We start from the raw sequence: 18,061 nt of genomic DNA, 5'->3' as shown, positions 1-18,061 counted from the left end.
AGGGCTGCACAGAGCAAACGAACTCCACTTGACCAGGGACAGGAAGGACTCCTTTTAACTCCACTCGACTCGACTCTCTGCGGGAGTGCTGGCAGCCAAGTGCCAACTGTTCAGTGCCAACTGTTCAACGAACTGCGACGAACGAACCTCGAACTGCAACGAACTGCTGCGAACTGCCGTGTGCTCTGTGTGCTCGGTGTGCTCGGTGTGCCAACTGTTCAACGAACTGCCTCAACTCTTCAGTGCCAACTGCCGACTGCTCACTGTGCTCGGTGTGCCCGGTGTGCCACGAAATGGCGTCCGACCGTCGCTAATATCTCTGGCCGATGACGTCACATTGGCGCACTCCTCAGCCAATCATAAGCCTCCCAACTCGCCGGCTCGCCCAGGTCACGCCCTCTGCGGCATCCCACTCCTGACATCTCCCGTCCCCGACCCCGCGGTTCTTGTGTAACACGTGCCAGGCGAGGTTTGTAGGCCTTGGAGGTGTAAACGGTGGCGGTGTATTGTGGCGGTGTTTTTGGCCTGGTTTCCTGTCCATTTATTCTGAAGTCATTGTCAGGGAAAGGAATTATTTAATGTTGCGCTAAGGACCTAACTAATGTTTATGTGGTTTGCAGTGCCATAATGGACAAAGGTTTGACTACTAGGTGAGACTCACAGGGGCGTTACCTTTAATCCCTCACTATTTACCACTCGAACCTCCAGGTAGGTCCACAATCATACATCTTCCCCCGACAAACGCCTAAACATCAAGAACTTATTACATGTAGAGTCCCTGTCACGACAGCCGAATACCTACCTATTCAGATCTACCTAGCTCTAGATGTTGCTCTACCAAATTCATAACACAGCCCCCCCCCCCCCCCCTGGAACCGTAGCTCCTGCAAGGTTCACCGCAGGCTCTACCATTCCAGCCTTAACACTTACTGTCACACACTTAATTAGCCTATGAAATAAATCAGGAAGGGCTGTGGGAAGTGAGTCGGACTACCTACCTACACTTCCTTAACATGCTGAACCCCTTAACCATCATGCAAGTATGTACATTTTCTTCGTTGTTCCTGTGGAGGGAGGAAACAAACAACACACAACACTAACTTAACCACAAAACTTAACCATCTTTCCAAACTCAAAACTCTAACCTTTGTACATACCCCGGTCTACAGACCGCGTCCCCCGGTGGATGCCACAAGACTCAACCTTACCTGCGGGGCCATCCCCAATGCATCCCCCTAAATTTCCACGGGCCCTGTCCAGATGTTACAGGTGAGTGACACGGCTCGGTGGATTTCGCCCACATTCATGCAACCAGACCCCTTAACCACTCATTCTCATTCCATAGGTCATCAAGGCATTTCAGAAATCAACAAAGCACTTATTTCAATACACCCCCTGCAGGACCATGGCATTGATGTCATTCACGTGTGTGTGCATTCCTCAACTAGGCAGCGGGGAGGTACCGCACAAAAAGATGGCGGGGGCGCATCAGGCTGTGGTGCCCGCAGTCCCAAAAACAAGTCAACCGACTTACAAGTTCATTGCCCCCCCCCCCCTTTACCTCTTGGCCCCGTGACAGCCCAACAGCCCCTTTCCGCCGTTACCTCGCCGGTGAGGGTCTCCACACACACCAGGCTCCTTTGCCTCCTGCTTTCGCGCAGCAACACGGGTCACCGGGGGACTTCCTCACCCCGCGGCGCCCAACCAGACCCTCCACCGACGAGCTCCAATTTCCAGTTACCACCGGCTGCCAGGGGTAATTGCCGCAGAGGGGGGCCCGCAGGCATCGCTCCTCAGAGCTTGCTCTGTACCTGCGGACACACACACCTTCCCCACCCACAAGACCCCAAAACACACTTCCTCCCCCGCTGCCATTCAATTCTCCACACAACTCAGCACAATTCAGTACAATTCTTGGTGTAAAAGGTGTTACAAGGCTTGCCATGGCCTGCCACATGTGAAATCCCCCAGTTCACATTTAAACCATCACACATTTCCAAAAGCACATTTCCAAAAGCACAAGTATCGCCCCTCATTATCTCCAATAATCATCACTCACTCTCCAGGTTCCACTCTCACGACCACATCAAAACACCTAACCACAATACAAAAACATACGCCACCCACAAGACACTGTGGCTCCCATTCCATCCCCTCACCGGCCATGTCATCACTCTCACCCGCCTCCCAACTCCAATTTACATGTCCCCAATTTCCAAAGCAAGTCCTAAAGCCTGGGACAGTACTCCTCAAAACACTCACCTCAAGTGCAGGTAGTTGCAGGTTGGTCAGGTTCAAGAGTGTCATCCACCCATACAATTCCCAAAATTTCACATTGGGCCTACCAAATACTTCCAAATTTCTCTTTTGTCCCCACTACACTGGCAGGTATGTGGATCCGCATCCAACGGTGATCATCACTACACAACTACCTATGGCCACGACAGCTCTGCACCTCTACCGTGCAAGGGTCACCGGGACAAGGTGAGCAGTCAAAACGCCAACATGGCCCATGAGTGTCCATAAGGGTGCGACCCACCATCCATCCTTCGGCCCCCCTGCGAGGAACACAGCTGCAGCAGCCCCAGCTGGCCAATGTGGTGAGCACTTGCTGCCACAACACACACTACCGCACACACAACCTCGGCCCTGGGGGGCACGGTCGCAGTGCGTGGCATCCCTACAGCCACGTCCCCTGCACCTCCCCATCATCCCCCAGTCCGACTACAGAACTGCAGCCCCCCCAGTGCTCACCCACACTTGACCACACCAAGGTCCAGTCAACAGCCATGCTCCACCAGGAGACCCACCCAGAAGACATGGTTCACACACCTCGGACACGCACAGCACCACGTTGACCCTCAGGCTACACAACTACATCCCCATCATCCCGCGTCCCAAATATCATCACAGTTGCCCCCGCAATCAGTTGAAACTGTGTCCTGCTACCTTATTAATTTCATCACAGCCTCCAACACTTTGGTCTACACACCTGGATCAATAATGGCGTCACTGTACAGTGTCCACCATGGCATTTAAAAATCCACCCTTAAATTTCCATCTAACCCACAGATTACCCATGCCAACCATTTGTCACATTTCACTAACCTCACCAAAGAAGGATGCTTTGCCATACACATGCCAGCCGAGCATGGCCCATATGCTCGGCTCGTTACACATCTCCCGATTCACATCCCCATGGCTCTCTTCCCAACCCGAGAGTCCATAAATCATAACGGAGCATCTGTGGAAGGTCACTCACACCATCACGTTCCACAGATGCCCCAATGGTTGTCCGGCAGGCTATCTCCATCCCTGTCCATTCGGTTTGACCCGCGTCCATCGACCAACACGGCATGGCAGGTCATCACATGCCAGTTGTCCCAAAGTCTCAGGGAGAGGGTGTCAGGTCGCATGCCCGGGTGATCACTACATCAGGCCCAAGCTGGCCATCTGCGGTGCCACCACCAAAGCGCGACCCACAACACCTCCCCCTAGTGGTCCTCAATATTTGCCATCCCAGGCTTGAGAAACCACCTCGGACCTCCCTGGAGGTCTTAACCCCCACCAGGGTCCGGTGACCCTGCCGGCCCGAGCCACCAGCTCGGACGGCGCCCCGACGGACAAGGGACGCCACACTCCACCAGACCCCCCGTGGGACCCAGGTCGTACCTCGACACCCAAGGCTGGACCCCACGTCCAAATCTCGCCATCACAGCCCCCCAGCTGGCTGGCATACCCAAATTTTGAAAGGGGCAACTTTTGCCCGAGGCCATCACCCATGACCTCTCCATGTCCAAATCCCGCAGCCCGGGGACCAATCCCCACCATGGCTGCTCCAAATCAATTTCCCATTGTAATTTTATTTTAAATTTTCTTTTACAAATTTTCATTCCCACTGCCAAACCGCAGCTGCAGGGAACAACCTCTACCACCGGTTGTTCTGCCCCTCCCTGCAGTTGATCCAAATTCCCTACAGGGACCAAATCTCCAGAAGCTTTATCTCCCGATCCTCCAAGATCCAAATCCAGCCCGGAGCCAACACACTCCCCCAACTGGTTGTCCAATTTTGGAGCCTCCGTTTCCAAATAGCAGTGTACAGTGAGCGTCCCCTCGGTCATTCCAACCACCTCCTCGGACCAACTCACCTCATCACCCAGGCTCCTTTTGGCCTGAACAAGCTCTACCTCCATGGGACTGTCACAGGTCTCCAGCCGCTGGATCAAATCATCCTCATCATCATCATCATTACAAATCATTCCTGGCCCCGCCAGGCTTTGATCAATATCCCCAATAAATAACTGGTCCGGCTCCATTGCACGGACCCCCAAAAACTCTACCCCCTCTTGCTCCGCACCACCGCCCTGGTGCTGCACAATTCCAAATTCATCCCCCGGTTGGGGTGTTGTGACATCCACACGGTCCCGATAAACAACCAGGCCAGAATGTGGGAAACATTCCCCTTTCAATCCCTTACTTTGGTCACTCATGTCCTTCAGTCCTTCCCTCCATTCCTTCCCCTGCGACTCCATTTTATTTTTCATCCCTTCAATTCTCTTACTCATTTTATTTTCCAGCCCGTCAATTTTGTCATTCAATTCCCGACTGGCTCGCTCACTCTGTGCGTTCATGTCTCCCATCTGCTTTCCCAATCGCTCACTGTTCTTTTCCATCCCTTCCATTTTTCGAAGCAATTGACCCAACATCTGGTCGGTTGTCGGGGCCGTTCCTACTACTCCCGACTCCCCGGTGGGGGAGGGGGATAAGTTGGTGCTCGGGACGGGGGAGGTTCCAAGGCTCACGTCGACATCTAATTCCCCTATTTCCGGCTCACTCCCAACGCTGACGGAGGCCTCGCTACGCACCTCCATTTCGTCGACCTCCGACATCCGCTTTTCGGAAGGTCGTTCCCCGCGCGCGTATTTATTTCAATTCCAAAAACACAATTTAAATTTGACGAAGACGCGATATCGCGCTCCGTTTGCCCAATTGATTACTAAATTTCTCCGCCTCGCCTATAAAAAATTTGCGTTCGAACGTCGGGCGCAATGTACGCCCGACCGTGTCGATGTCTCGCCGCGGACAAAAAAATTTGTCCGACGGGTTCAAATCCTACACTCCTGACACCACTTGTTACGCAACCGTGATTAACACCACAGTTACGGATGACCGATTACGAGACTTTAACTCCCGAGGCGAAAACTCAATGGCGGATTCAAACTCAACACAAAGTTAAACGCGCGGAATGGCAGACACAGCAAAGCTCCGCAGCCTTATCTATTAAAATGAAACACCCAGGAAAACTGCGTTCAGATATATACAGAAAATAATACAAGGATTTATTAATGAAAAGTAAAGACAGTGAAAAAGCCCGCGCCGGTAGTACTAATAACTCTAATAAGCCTAAATTGGGATCCCACACACAACAGATACCAAACACGATACGAGGGAGATTAATACGAAAATAACACGTCTCGTCATGTAAAGTGTAAACGCGGAGATCGGGCTTATCTGGCTCCTTTCGTCTTCAGTGTAACACGGCCCCGCGCCTCCAAGCGCCACCAGGCCTCGTCGGTTCAACGGCACACCCACACCACGAGCTCCCTTGCTCCAAAGGTCCAACGCAGGGCTGCACAGAGCAAACGAACTCCACTTGACCAGGGACAGGAAGGACTCCTTTTAACTCCACTCGACTCGACTCTCTGCGGGAGTGCTGGCAGCCAAGTGCCAACTGTTCAGTGCCAACTGTTCAACGAACTGCGACGAACGAACCTCGAACTGCAACGAACTGCTGCGAACTGCCGTGTGCTCTGTGTGCTCGGTGTGCTCGGTGTGCCAACTGTTCAACGAACTGCCTCAACTCTTCAGTGCCAACTGCCGACTGCTCACTGTGCTCGGTGTGCCCGGTGTGCCACGAAATGGCGTCCGACCGTCGCTAATATCTCTGGCCGATGACGTCACATTGGCGCACTCCTCAGCCAATCATAAGCCTCCCAACTCGCCGGCTCGCCCAGGTCACGCCCTCTGCGGCATCCCACTCCTGACATCTCCCGTCCCCGACCCCGCGGTTCTTGTGTAACACGTGCCAGGCGAGGTTTGTAGGCCTTGTAGGTGTAAACGGTGGCGGTGTATTGTGGCGGTGTTTTTGGCCTGGTTTCCTGTCCATTTATTCCGAAGTCATTGTCAGGGAAAGGAATTATTTAATGTTGAGCTAAGGACCTAACTAATGTTTATGTGGTTTGCAGTGCCATAATGGACAAAGGTTTGACTACTAGGTGAGACTCACAGGGGCGTTACCTTTAATCCCTCACTATTTACCACTCGAACCTCCAGGTAGGTCCACAATCATACATCTTCCCCCGACAAACGCCTAAACATCAAGAACTTATTACATGTAGAGTCCCTGTCACGACAGCCGAATACCTACCTATTCAGATCTACCTAGCTCTAGATGTTGCTCTACCAAATTCATAACAATATATATATATATATATATATATATATATATATATATATATATATATATATATATATATATATATATATATATATATATATATACACATATATAATAAAGGGAGCCCTGTCTGTCTGTTTGTTGTGTTATAACTTGAGGACGGATTACAATAAATCCAACTATGGTGGATTCACGTAACTCCCGAGAGTGTTTGTGATCCAAAAAAAGGTTTGTTTAAAAAATAAAAAATTACGGGTACATGGACACGCGTGTCAAAACTGCAAATGCCAACACTTGAAGTGGTTATCCCTGCACAGAGAGAAGATTCTCCCAGGAATCCTTCCCCCCCCCCCCCCCCCCCCCCTTGACGCATGTGTTGGTTTGGCAGATGTGCTGTTTTGGCGGATGTGTTGGGTTTGGCGGATGTGTTGTTTTGGCGGATGTGTTGGTTTGGCGGATGTGTTGGTTTGGCGGATGTGTTGGTTTGGCGGATGTGTTGGTTTGGCGGATGTGTTGGTTTGGCGGATGTGTTGGTTTGGCGGATGTGTTGGTTTGGCGGATGTGTTGGTTTGGCGGATGTGTTGGTTTGGCGGATGTGTTGTTTTGGCGGATGTGTTGGTTTGGCGGAGGGAATGGTTTGGCGGATGTGTTGGTTTGGCGGATGTGTTGGTTTGGCGGATGTGTTGGTTTGGCAGAGGGGATGGATTGGCGGATGTGTTGGTTTGGCAGATGTGTTGGCTTGGCTAGGTGATGGTTTAGCGGAGGTGTTGGTTTGGCGCCCCCATAGATTAGCCATCGCAGCAAAGATTGTTATTTCCATCAGCAAAGCGACGGGTCTTATATTCTAATGAAGGAGCTGGGGCTCCCATGCCGATCGGAAGAATGGACTCGCCAAAAAGCTGGAATTCATCCGAGTTGCTTTAATCAAACCAAACACTCAGGCACTCTGAAAAGCCCGTTTATCGGGCAGCAATATATATACATATTATCCCGGAGCGTTTGCCCAGGAAAGGCGAGAGGGGGCGTGGCCCAGCGTCCTGGCTGCGCCTGGCAAGTTGAGGGCGAGCCTGCCCGGGCGTCCTGGACGAGCCCGGCATGGTGATCGCTCCGCGTCCTTGATAGGTGCAAGGCGATTGTGAAAACCCAGCGGTAGCCGCTACACACGTCCCCCCAGAATCGACTTGCACCGGCAGGGTCAATTTGAGGGGGGTCCTGATGACCCGGCCGAAGCGACCCCTGGTGGGTCGTGGGAGGGGGTCCGGTGTGGTGGTGGGCGGTCGAGTGGGGGGCACCGTGGACGGGGGGCGGCCTCGCCGCGGCGGAAGGGCCACCCGTGGTGGGTGGTCGACGTCCACGTGCGCCGGCTTGAGGCGGTCCACCGCAATCCGGTCCGACCTGCCGCCGATGTCGATGACGAACGACTTGTCGTCCGATCGCAGCACCCGGAAGGGCCCGTCGTACGGCGGCCGTAGTGGCCCCCGATGTGCGTCGTGACGCACAAAAACATACTCCGCTGTGCGAAGTGCTGGGGGGACGTAGGACTGGGGGTCACCGTGGTGGGATGTTGGCACGGGGGCAAACCGTCGGGCGGCCTCCTGGAGGTCCGAGCGCTGGTGAGCTGCGGACCAGGGACTGGTAGCGTCGGGCACGAATTCGCCCGGGACGCGTAGCGCCTGGCCATAGACAAGCTCGGCGGTGGATGCCTGGAGGTCCTCCTTGGGGGCCGTGCGGAGGCCCAAAAGGACCCACGGCAGCCGGTCGGCCCAACCGCCGTCTTGAAGGCCGGCCATGAGCGCGGCCTTCATGGAGCGGTGGAATCGCTCGCACAACCCGTTTGCTTGGGGGTGGTAGGCCGTAGTACGGTGGAGCTTGACCCCCAGGTTGCGGGCGACCGCGCCCCACAGCTCGGAGGTGAACTGTGGTCCGCGGTCTGACGAGATGTCCGCCGGTGCGCCGAAGCGGGCGACCCAGGTGGCGATGAAAGCCTGCGCCACGTCGGCGGTGGTGGTGGAGACGAGGGGAACGGCCTCCGGCCACCTGGTGTCCTGTCCACCATGGTGAGCAGGTGTGTGAACCCCCGTGACGGGGGGAGGGGGCCCACCAGATCCACGTTGACGTGGTCGAAACGTCGTTCGGGGCACGGTGAAAGGTGCCAGCGGGGCCTGGGTGTGTCGGTGGACCTTGGCCCATTGGCAGGCCGTGCAGGTGCTGGTCCAATCGCGGACGTCCCGACGAAGGCCGTGCCAGACGAATCGCGCCGACACCAGCTTCTGGGAAGCTTTCCGGCCCCGGGTGGGAAAGGCCGTGGAGGGAGGCGAAGATGCGGCGTTGCCAGGTGACGGGCACGATGGGGCGAGGCTGGCCTTGGGAGACGTCGCAGAGCAGGACAGTGTCCGCGAAGGGGATGTCGGCCAGGCGGAGGCCCGTGTCCGCCGCCCGGAGGGCTTGCACCGTGGTGTCGGTGGTTTGGTCCGCCGCCATAAGCGCAAAGTCCACGCCCAGGTGGACCGCGTTCGCGCTGGCCCGGGAAAGACAGTCGGCCACGGCGTTGTTTTTTGCCGGCGACGTGCCCGGATGTCCGTGGTAAACTCCGACACGGCGGAGAGGTGGCGCTGTTGGCGGGCCGACCACGGCTCCGTGACCTTGGCCATGGCGTAAACCAACGGCTTGTGGTCGACGAACGCCGTGAAAGGTCGGCCCTCCAGGAGGTGGCGGAAATGGCGGACGGCCAGGTGTAGACCGAGGAGCTCCCGGTCAAACGTGCTGTATTTGAGCTCGTTCGGCCGGAGCTGCCGGCTGAAAAAGCGAGTGGCTGCCAAACCCCGTTCACCCATTGCTCATGTACGGCGCCCACCGCGTAGTCGGAGGCATCCGTGGTGAGGGCGATGGGAGCGTTGAGCACCGGGTGAGCGAGCAGTGTTGTGTCGGCGAGGGCCCGCTTTGAGCTTTGGAAGGCCGCATCCATTGCTGCGGACCAGGCGATGTCGTGCTTGGCCGGCTTGCCCCGGAGGGCTTCGTAGAGGGGCCGCATGAGTTGAGCAGCGCGGGGCACGAAGCGGTGATAAAAATTCACCATTCCCAGGAATTCCTGCAGGGCCTTTATGGTGCGGGACGCGGGAACGTGGTGATGGCCTCGACCTTGGTTGGCAGCAGCACGGCCCCGTTCTTGGTGATGTGGTGGCCCAAAAAATGAACGGCCGTCGTGCCGAAGTGGCATTTGGCCGGGTTGACGATGAGGCCGTGCTCGCTGAGGCGCCCGAACAGTGTTCGGAGGTGGAGGAGGTGCTCGGCCCGGGACGTGCTGGCGACGAGGATGTCGTCCAGGTAAACGAAAAGGAACGGCAGGTCACGCAGCACGCCGTCCATCAAGCGCTGGAACGCCTGAGCCGCGTTCTTGAGACCAAACGGCATCCGCAAGAATTCGAATAAGCCGAACGGCGTGATGACTGCCGTTTTAGGGATGTCGGCCGCCCTGACAGGTACCTGGTGATATCCCCGTATGAGATCAATTTTCGAAAAAATGACCCGTCCCGCCAGACGGGCGGAGAAGTCTTGGATATGCGGGATCGGGTACCTGTCGGGGGTGGTAGCGTCATTGAGACGGCGGTAGTCGCCACACGGGCGCCATCCACCCCCCGGCTTTGGCACGATGTGCAGTGGCGAGGCCCACGCGCTGTCGGAGCGCCGCACGATGCCGAGGTGCTCCAACGCGTCGAATTCGGCCTTCGCCACGGCGAGCTTGGCTGGGTCGAGGCGGCGGGCCCTGGCGTAGACCGGCGGGCCCGTGGTTGGTATGTGGTGCTCGATCCCATGCCGTACTGCGACGGCCGAAAACGTCGGCCGCGTGAGGGCCGGGAACTCCGTGAGCAGGCGAGCAAACTCGTTCGCCGCCGGGACGGCGCATGCCAGCTCGGTCGGCGCGGAGCTGCTCAATGTGCATACCAGGGAGCTGAAGGTTTCGGCGTTGATTAAACGACGCCGTTGGACGTCCACCAGCAGTCCATGTGCGCAGAGGAAGTCGGCGCCTAGCAGAGCCATGGGCACGTTTGCGGTTACAAACGTCCAAGCAAAGCGTTGGCCGCCGAAGCAGAGGGTGACGTTGCGCGGGCCGAAGGTGCGGATGGTCGATCCGTTGGCCGCAACCAAGGAGGGGCCGCAAACCGCGGATTGCCTGTCCTGGTCAGAGGCGGGTATGACACTCAGTTGGGCGCCGGTGTCGCACAGGAAGCGCCGTCCGGACGCTTTATCCGTGATGAACAGTAAGTTGCCCGTGTGGCCGGCGCTCATGGCTGGTCATGAACGCCGGCCCGGCCGTTTCCCGGCCTGCCGAAGGTGCACGGGGGTCGGCATGGCCGGGCCTTCTGTCCGAACCTGGCATGATAGTAACACCACGCTTTGTCAGGTGGAGGCCCCGGTCGTCGTGCTGGAGGTGGTCGGCTCGGTGTTGCGGCCGCCAATTGCGTCGGCAGTTCGGTCGTTCGACCGTGCCGGGTGCTCGGGCGCCATGGGTGTTGCGTCGGACGGCGGTGGGTCCCATGTCGCCGCTGCGATGCGCTGTCCTGCGGCGGAGATCTTGTCGGCTTCTCTGGCAAGGGCCCGGGGATCTGTGATCGTCGTGCTTGCCAGGGCGAGGCGTACCGGGTTAGGCAGCTGACGGAGGAACAGCTCCCGGAACAGGAATGCCGGAGAGTGCTCGCCGAGCAGTGAAAGCATGTAGTCCATTCGCTCGGAAGGGCGCGTGTCGCCGAGCTCGGGCAGGTCGAGCAGGCGCCGTGCGCGTTCCGCCGATGGGAGGACGAAAGCGTCGAGGAGAAGCTTCTTAATCACGCCGTATTTGTCGGCGGCTGGCGGGCTCTCGAGGAGGCTCAGGGCGCGGGCCGCGGTGGCCGAACCGAGCGCTGCTACCACATGGTGGAAGCGGGTGTCGTCGGCCGTGATGCCTCGCAGGGCGAACAGGGAATCCGCCTGTGCGAACCAAACCGCCGCGTGAGCCTCCCAGAAGGTAGGCAGTTTAAGGGCGACTGCCGTGTCCATGTCGGTAGGTCACCAATGAAGGAGCTGGGGCTCCCACGCCGATCGGAAGAATGGACGCGACAAAAAGCTGGAATTCATCCGAGTTGCTTTAATCAAACCAAACACTCAGGCACTCTGAAAAGCCCGTTTATCGGGCAGCAATATATATACATATTATCCCGGAGCGTTTGCCCAGGAAAGGCGAGAGGGGGCGTGGCCCAGCGTCCTGGCTGCGGCCTGGCAAGTTGAGGGCGAGCCTGCCCGGGCATGCCCGGGCGTCCCGACCGAGGCCTGGCAAGTTGAGCGCGGGCCTGCCCGGGCGTCCTGGACGAGCCCGGCATGGTGATCGCTCCGCGTCCTTGATAGGTGCAAGGCGATTGTGAAAACCCAGCGGTAGCCGCTACACTAGTATATATAAATCTGGAGGAATTCCGACGTCATTGAGGTATTAAATGCTCATCACGTCCACCACAGAATAACAGACCAGAGCCTAGATCAACTGCAATCTATATACTCTAGAGAGGATAATAACATGATCCTTCCTGTTGCTCCCATTGTGGGTCTACTATTTTTGAAAAATAATGATCCCGAGTAGGCCTTTATAGGAATAGGTGCTCACTTTGACACACATCAGCGGGGATTGGTGCTTGTTCTATTAATCAGATTCAAGTGCAGAATTGTTCTCCGACAGCAGGAATGTATTTTGTAATCCCTTTGAAAACAATACAAATCCAGTTTTGTAAACTGGTTCTGTTGTTTACCTCGCTGTTTCCTTTAATATTCCATTATATATATATATATATATATATATATATATATATATATATATATATATATATATATATATATATATATATATATACAGTATATATATATATATATATATATATATATATATATATATATATATATATATATATATATACAGTATATATATATATATATATATATATATACAGTATATATATATATATATATATATATATATATATATTAGGGTGGTGCTCAAAATAATTTTTTTTAAATATTTACTGGGACATGGCTTTATGTTGTTCCTTTTGTTCCAAAATGAAAAGACACCAAATATGAAAGCAATCTGATTTTATTTAGGGGTGCCACATCAGCCTTCAAACTAAAGGTGTCTACAAAACTTTTCTATACATGGATCGAAAGCAAAACCAGAAGTTTGTTTTATGAAAATCCACCCTCCACTCACTTTCTTTGTATTCTAGCAAACACAAGTTACAATAGCTGCACAAATAGCACTATATTGCTATGAAAACTCAAATTCAATGATAACAATCCAAATGTTCAGTTCATAAAATGAAGAGACACCATATCACATAATATTAAAAAACCCAAATATAATGAGAAATGTAACTCCTATTTCTGGGCCTGTTTCACCACTGTTGCCTTCTTGGCATCGGGGTACATCTTCCTGTGAGCAGCAACAACTTGGAGCAGAGCTTGCTTTTGCTCTTCATCCTTTGTAAGGAGCTTATTGTAGTCTTGTATCAATGCGACACCCCTTTCTGCCCTGTCGTTCACCACGACTAAGCCACTGGCGGCTTTCTTTGCTTCCTGAAAGCTGGTTTCTTGCTCCCATGAACCAGGATCCTTATCCATCCAATCAGTTGGGGTCCCTAGGATGCTGAAGAAATGCTTGGTGTGTTTTGTTATGAGGCCAGCGATTGACAGGGCGGTTCCTCGTTTGATAGCTGGTCTCTTTTGAGAGGGGTTTTCACCGTCATTTTTCAATGCTTCAATCATATTGATCTTGCTTTCTTTGTCAATTCTGGTGTCAAAGAATGCAAATGCCACTAGTACTGGGCTCATGTACCACGTGTGGCGGCCAAGTGCCTTCAAGGCTGCCTGAGCCATCTTCTGATTGATTTGTTCAAACTTTTCCAACTTCTTGAAGAGGTTAATGTCATTCAGGGGAGCCTCAATAGCTTGTGGAGCCCGAAACCAAGCCTGTACATACACAAGGCAGACAAAAATGTTGAAGGCTCGGAGTTCTCTCGCCTCTCGAAGTGTCAAGTGGAACTCTGACCGAAACATGAACACCTGTAGTGAATATAGTGCTTTTGCCATCCATCTGGCTCTGTGCATTGCTCCTGGAGCCATGATCCGGATTCCACGAGGTGGGATTCCTCCCATGTAGATGACAGTCAGTTCTAGGAGTTCACGATAATCATCTCGTGGCTGCTGATCTTTCAAACACACAAGAACGTTTTTGCTTCCAACACAGTGTCTACAGATCCCATTGAAGCCTTCCTCTCTGAGAATTGATCGTGAAGAAACTTCCTGTCCTCGGGGTTGGTGATTATGGCCTCCGAATCTGCATGCCTAAGATCAAACGTCTTCTCCAAGGAGGCCTTGAAGGATGCTTCCTTTTTCTCTTGGGTCGCACCACCCCGCTTTGCACCTTTTTGGAGGCTCCTCCATTCTTCATATAGCCTCTCCAAACGATGGATGCAGTGCTGCTTCGTCGTTGTAGGTAGGTGAGCTTTTTCCCAGAACTTCACAACCTCTTCAATGGTGAGGGTTGCACTCTCCCGGGCAGTGCGATTCTCCTTCTTCAGGTGATGGAAAAACAGGACAAGAGATTGATGCACAGTCGGGAGCTTGGCACCTTTGATGGCATCTCCAGAAGTGGACCCAATGAGATACACATTATCCTGAGCCCGAGTTTTCAATGAAACACTGGTACTAGCACATGCCATACCTGCAAAATAAGCAAGAATGTGGGTAAAATCCTGTTAATTCTTACTCCACAGGGTCACTCTCTACAAAAGAGCCACAGTCAATAAGTTAGGCCTACATATTACACACTAAAAAAGCGTACCCCTGACCCCGGGAACCTGTACAAAACATGCATGAAAATTGCCCAGATAGTGATCATAGGAAGTCTCAAAACTGTATGTATAATATATTGTATATATATAATGTATAATGTGTATTTATGTATATTTATTATTTAATGTATATTTACTATATATTTATTTTTAATATTATATTTAATGTATATATATAATTATGTATTTATTTTGTGTATATACAGCCCAAAAAATGGGAATTCCTATTTTTGCATGGTGGAAATTTCATCACTGATGTGGCACCCCTACATATTATTGGATTCCATTCAAATTTGGTGTGGTTTCCTTTGACACCAAAAGGAACAAAAATAGACCATGTCCCGGAGAATATCTGCATTTTGATTTTTTGAAGCCCACCCTAATATATATATATATATATATATATATATATATATACCGGTATATATATATATATATATATTGGCATTACAATAAGCAGCTGCGTTTATCGCCTTTTACACTTGAAAATTTGTTCTTCTTTCTCACATGGTGTGTACATTGTGGTATATAAAAACTATGGCTGTGTATCACAGTTGCTATACCTTACGCTAGCATTTTCCTACTATTTCACACAGACGTTACCTTTTGCATCTCACCTGACTTTCATGCACTATAGGAAATTATTTCCTACGGATAATATTACATTGCATCATTCCTAGTTTATAATGCTTCTTGATGATACTCAGATCCTGAAATGGTGACCTCACAGCCCAGTACTGCTCCATCCAGCAATGACTTGAGCTCAGACGCCATTCTTACTGTCAGCATTAAGAGCCCTGGCTCATCAGGTAATCCTTCAGGTCATAAAACAGAGCCACAGGTACAATGCATCTGCGTGAGTAAAATGAGTTTTTGTACAAACTGCAAACCTCACCTTTTACACATCCAATTTATTCTTCATTCTTACACGATTTGAAGATTGTGGCATATAAAAGCTGCAGCTATTTATCATGGTTGCTATATCTTACACAAGCATTTTCCTGCTATATTGCACAGACGTTACTTTTTGCCTCTCACCTGACTTCCATGCACCTTAAGAGATGATTTCCCACGGATAATATTACATTGCATCATTATTCCTAGCTTATAATGCTTCTTGGTGATACTCAGATCGTGAAAATGTGGCACCACAGCCCATCACTGCTTCGTCCAGCACTGACTTGAGCTCAGACGCCATCTCTACTGTGAACATTAAGATCCTTGAATCCTCAGGTAATCCTTCTGGTCATAAGGCAGAGTCATAAGTGCAATAATCTGCAGAAGTAAAATTGGTAGTGCAATGTAGAAATGGCATTCTATGGTAAGTTTCATCTTTCATCTCCTTTATGTTATGTTGTTAGGGTTCGTTGACCTTTATAGAATAATCGCTGGGAAATCGCTCGTTGCTTTTGGAAAGAAGAACCTCCTAGGAGGTCCTATGTTGGTCCAAGGGGGTATAAATGGGAAGGAAAGAAAGACCAACGTCCTTTGTTGTGGTGTTTGTCATGTCGCATCTGGTTTTCTGAATACATTCATTGTTGCTAAACTCTCTCTTGCCGTCGGGGATCAATCGATCAAAGCAACGGCACCTCTCGTGTCAGTCTGGATTGGTTGAAAGATAAACGCTTGGCTGGCCAGAAATCTTATTTTCACACGCAATTTTGACGTTTGAGCCCATATGATATTTGAAGAAAAGCAAGAGACCAAATGTGTCCACTTCCATCTTCAAAGCTGGGTTAAGGTATCTTTTCTGCATCCATATCGGGGCTGTTTCATGCATCTTTTGTACCAAATCTTCCAAGAGTTAGGAGGGGGTCAGGGGATGGTAGGGGGGATTTAATCTTGTGTCTGAGGCCATTGGGTTTGAAGGTATTTCCTGGTAGAGCAATCAGTGGAGTTTACAAAAAGTGATTTCTTATGGACACCGCAATCCTACAGCATGGGGTCAAAGTTTGCGACCGCTTTCTGTTTTCGGTAAAAACCAGCAGACCCGGAACTTGAGCAAACAAACACCTAACAATAAAATCAAACAAGTAAAGATACATTCAAAGTACACCGCCCCTATGCCAAATAAATAAACAACATATCCTCCAGCGCGTGACATTGCCGGGACGCCCTTGGCGCCCGGCAATGCCGCAGTGCAGCACATTGAGACGGAATTGGGAGGGAGCAGTGTAAAATAATTGATTGATTCGTTGTGTAATTAAAATAACGAAATACTAATCCACCACTGCATCATCTGAATCTAACTTTTTGAAAATTAATTAAATAAGTAATTGATCAAAAAATGTAATAATTAATTGATTAATCAATAAATCAAAAATAGCCTTTACAGTCAAATCACTTGGTCACTGTGTTGTCCAAATATCAGCATCCTAGCTCAAAAGGTGCCTGAGATATGGCCCAGATGAGAAAGAAAATAAATAAATCATAATTATAATAAATAGATAATAATCGTAAAATTACTTATTTCTGAATCAATTGGCTAATAGCATACATAAACCACCACTGTTTCATCCGAATATGTAACCTTTTAAAAATGAATTAACCGCGTAGTTAATTGAATAATTAATCGAAACATCCAAAATATCCTCTACAGCTAAATCATTTGGTCATTGTCATGTCCAAATATCAGCTTCCTACCTCAAAAGATGCCTGAGATATTGCTGAAATAAATAAGTACTTACTAAATCGATGATAATTAAGTAATTTATTAATTAATTGATTAATAATAATAAAAATTAAATACTGTTTTTGCTAAAGCACATGCTCGCTATTCTGCCTAAATTTCAGCTTCCTAGGTCAAAGGATGGCTGAGATATCGCCTGGACAAATAAACAAGAAAGAAAAAAAACAAATGGAGTGAAAACTGAATACCCTTTCGACGTGCGTCATCGCCAGACCCCCTTTGGTGCCTGGCGATGACGTCGTGCAGTGTCTGGAGGAAAGGAGCGGTGTACAATAAAACAAACTGCTGGTCCATATTATAGACCTGCTTTTTACAGATGACCAATTATAATATCAAATATGTTAAAATAATATCTGTTATTGGGAAAAAAATAATTTTATTGGGTTTTTTTATATACATACTTATTTGCCAGTTTTGTGTTTATTATTTCACTTATTTAGCTAATTAAACTTATTATTGAATATTTATCATCATTACGATATTGTTTACAGATTGGAAAAATATGTCAGTGATGTAAAAGTCTTGTGTTTATTTTGCTGACATTCATTATCACCTTTTCATTAAGTTTTAGATGTGTACTGTATATAATGTATGTTATCATGATATTGTGCTTGCAGATTTAAATGTATCATCTGAAAACTTACCTAACAGGAACATGGATACTTTTAATAAAATTTACATTTGTCGTTTGTTATTCCAGTTTGGAATTACCAAGGATCAGATATCATACATTTGGCTTCTGTACCTTTAGTCCTATTTATCTTGCTTTTCATCTTATTGGTGGTGGCTAACAACTCTTTTATCGCATTTGTTTCAGGTGATAATTAATACAGAAATATGTCAGAAGACAAAAGTACAGAAACTCAACCCGAACCTCCTGTGAACAAACAAAAACTGTTTCTATTTCACATTTTGGAATTCAAACAAAAAATAAGTAAAGATGTTCAACGATGACACATGGCAGCAAACATTCGGTCATTGAGAACGAAGAGGTCAAAAGCCTATATATATATATATATATATATATATATATATATATATATA

General features: G+C 50.1%; 1 protein-coding gene across 4 annotated transcripts in view; it reads left to right on the top strand.

The window, feature by feature from the left end:
• The window catches only part of LOC137423758 (disintegrin and metalloproteinase domain-containing protein 12), a 211,937-nt gene that overhangs the window by 139,843 nt on the left and 54,033 nt on the right, over positions 1-18,061 (top strand). For 2 of the 4 annotated variants that reach the window (XM_068111239.2, XM_068111238.2), the window contains exons 19-20: positions 15,036-15,137; positions 15,460-15,561. The exons of 1 other annotated variant lie outside the window; for it this stretch is intronic. In XM_068111239.2, coding sequence (XP_067967340.2) covers positions 15,036-15,137; positions 15,460-15,561 — 204 coding nt within the window. Of the gene's footprint in view, positions 1-15,035; positions 15,138-15,459; positions 15,562-17,834; positions 18,035-18,061 lie in introns of those variants that run through there. One more of the 4 variants, XM_068111241.2, reaches the window with a different exon arrangement.

The sequence above is a fragment of the Myxine glutinosa genome, chromosome 3, assembly GCF_964187855.1.
Source record: "Myxine glutinosa chromosome 3, kmMyxGlut1.1, whole genome shotgun sequence".
NCBI classification, from domain to species: Eukaryota; Metazoa; Chordata; class Myxini; order Myxiniformes; family Myxinidae; genus Myxine; species Myxine glutinosa.
This window is presented reverse-complemented; position numbering and strand designations above follow the sequence as displayed.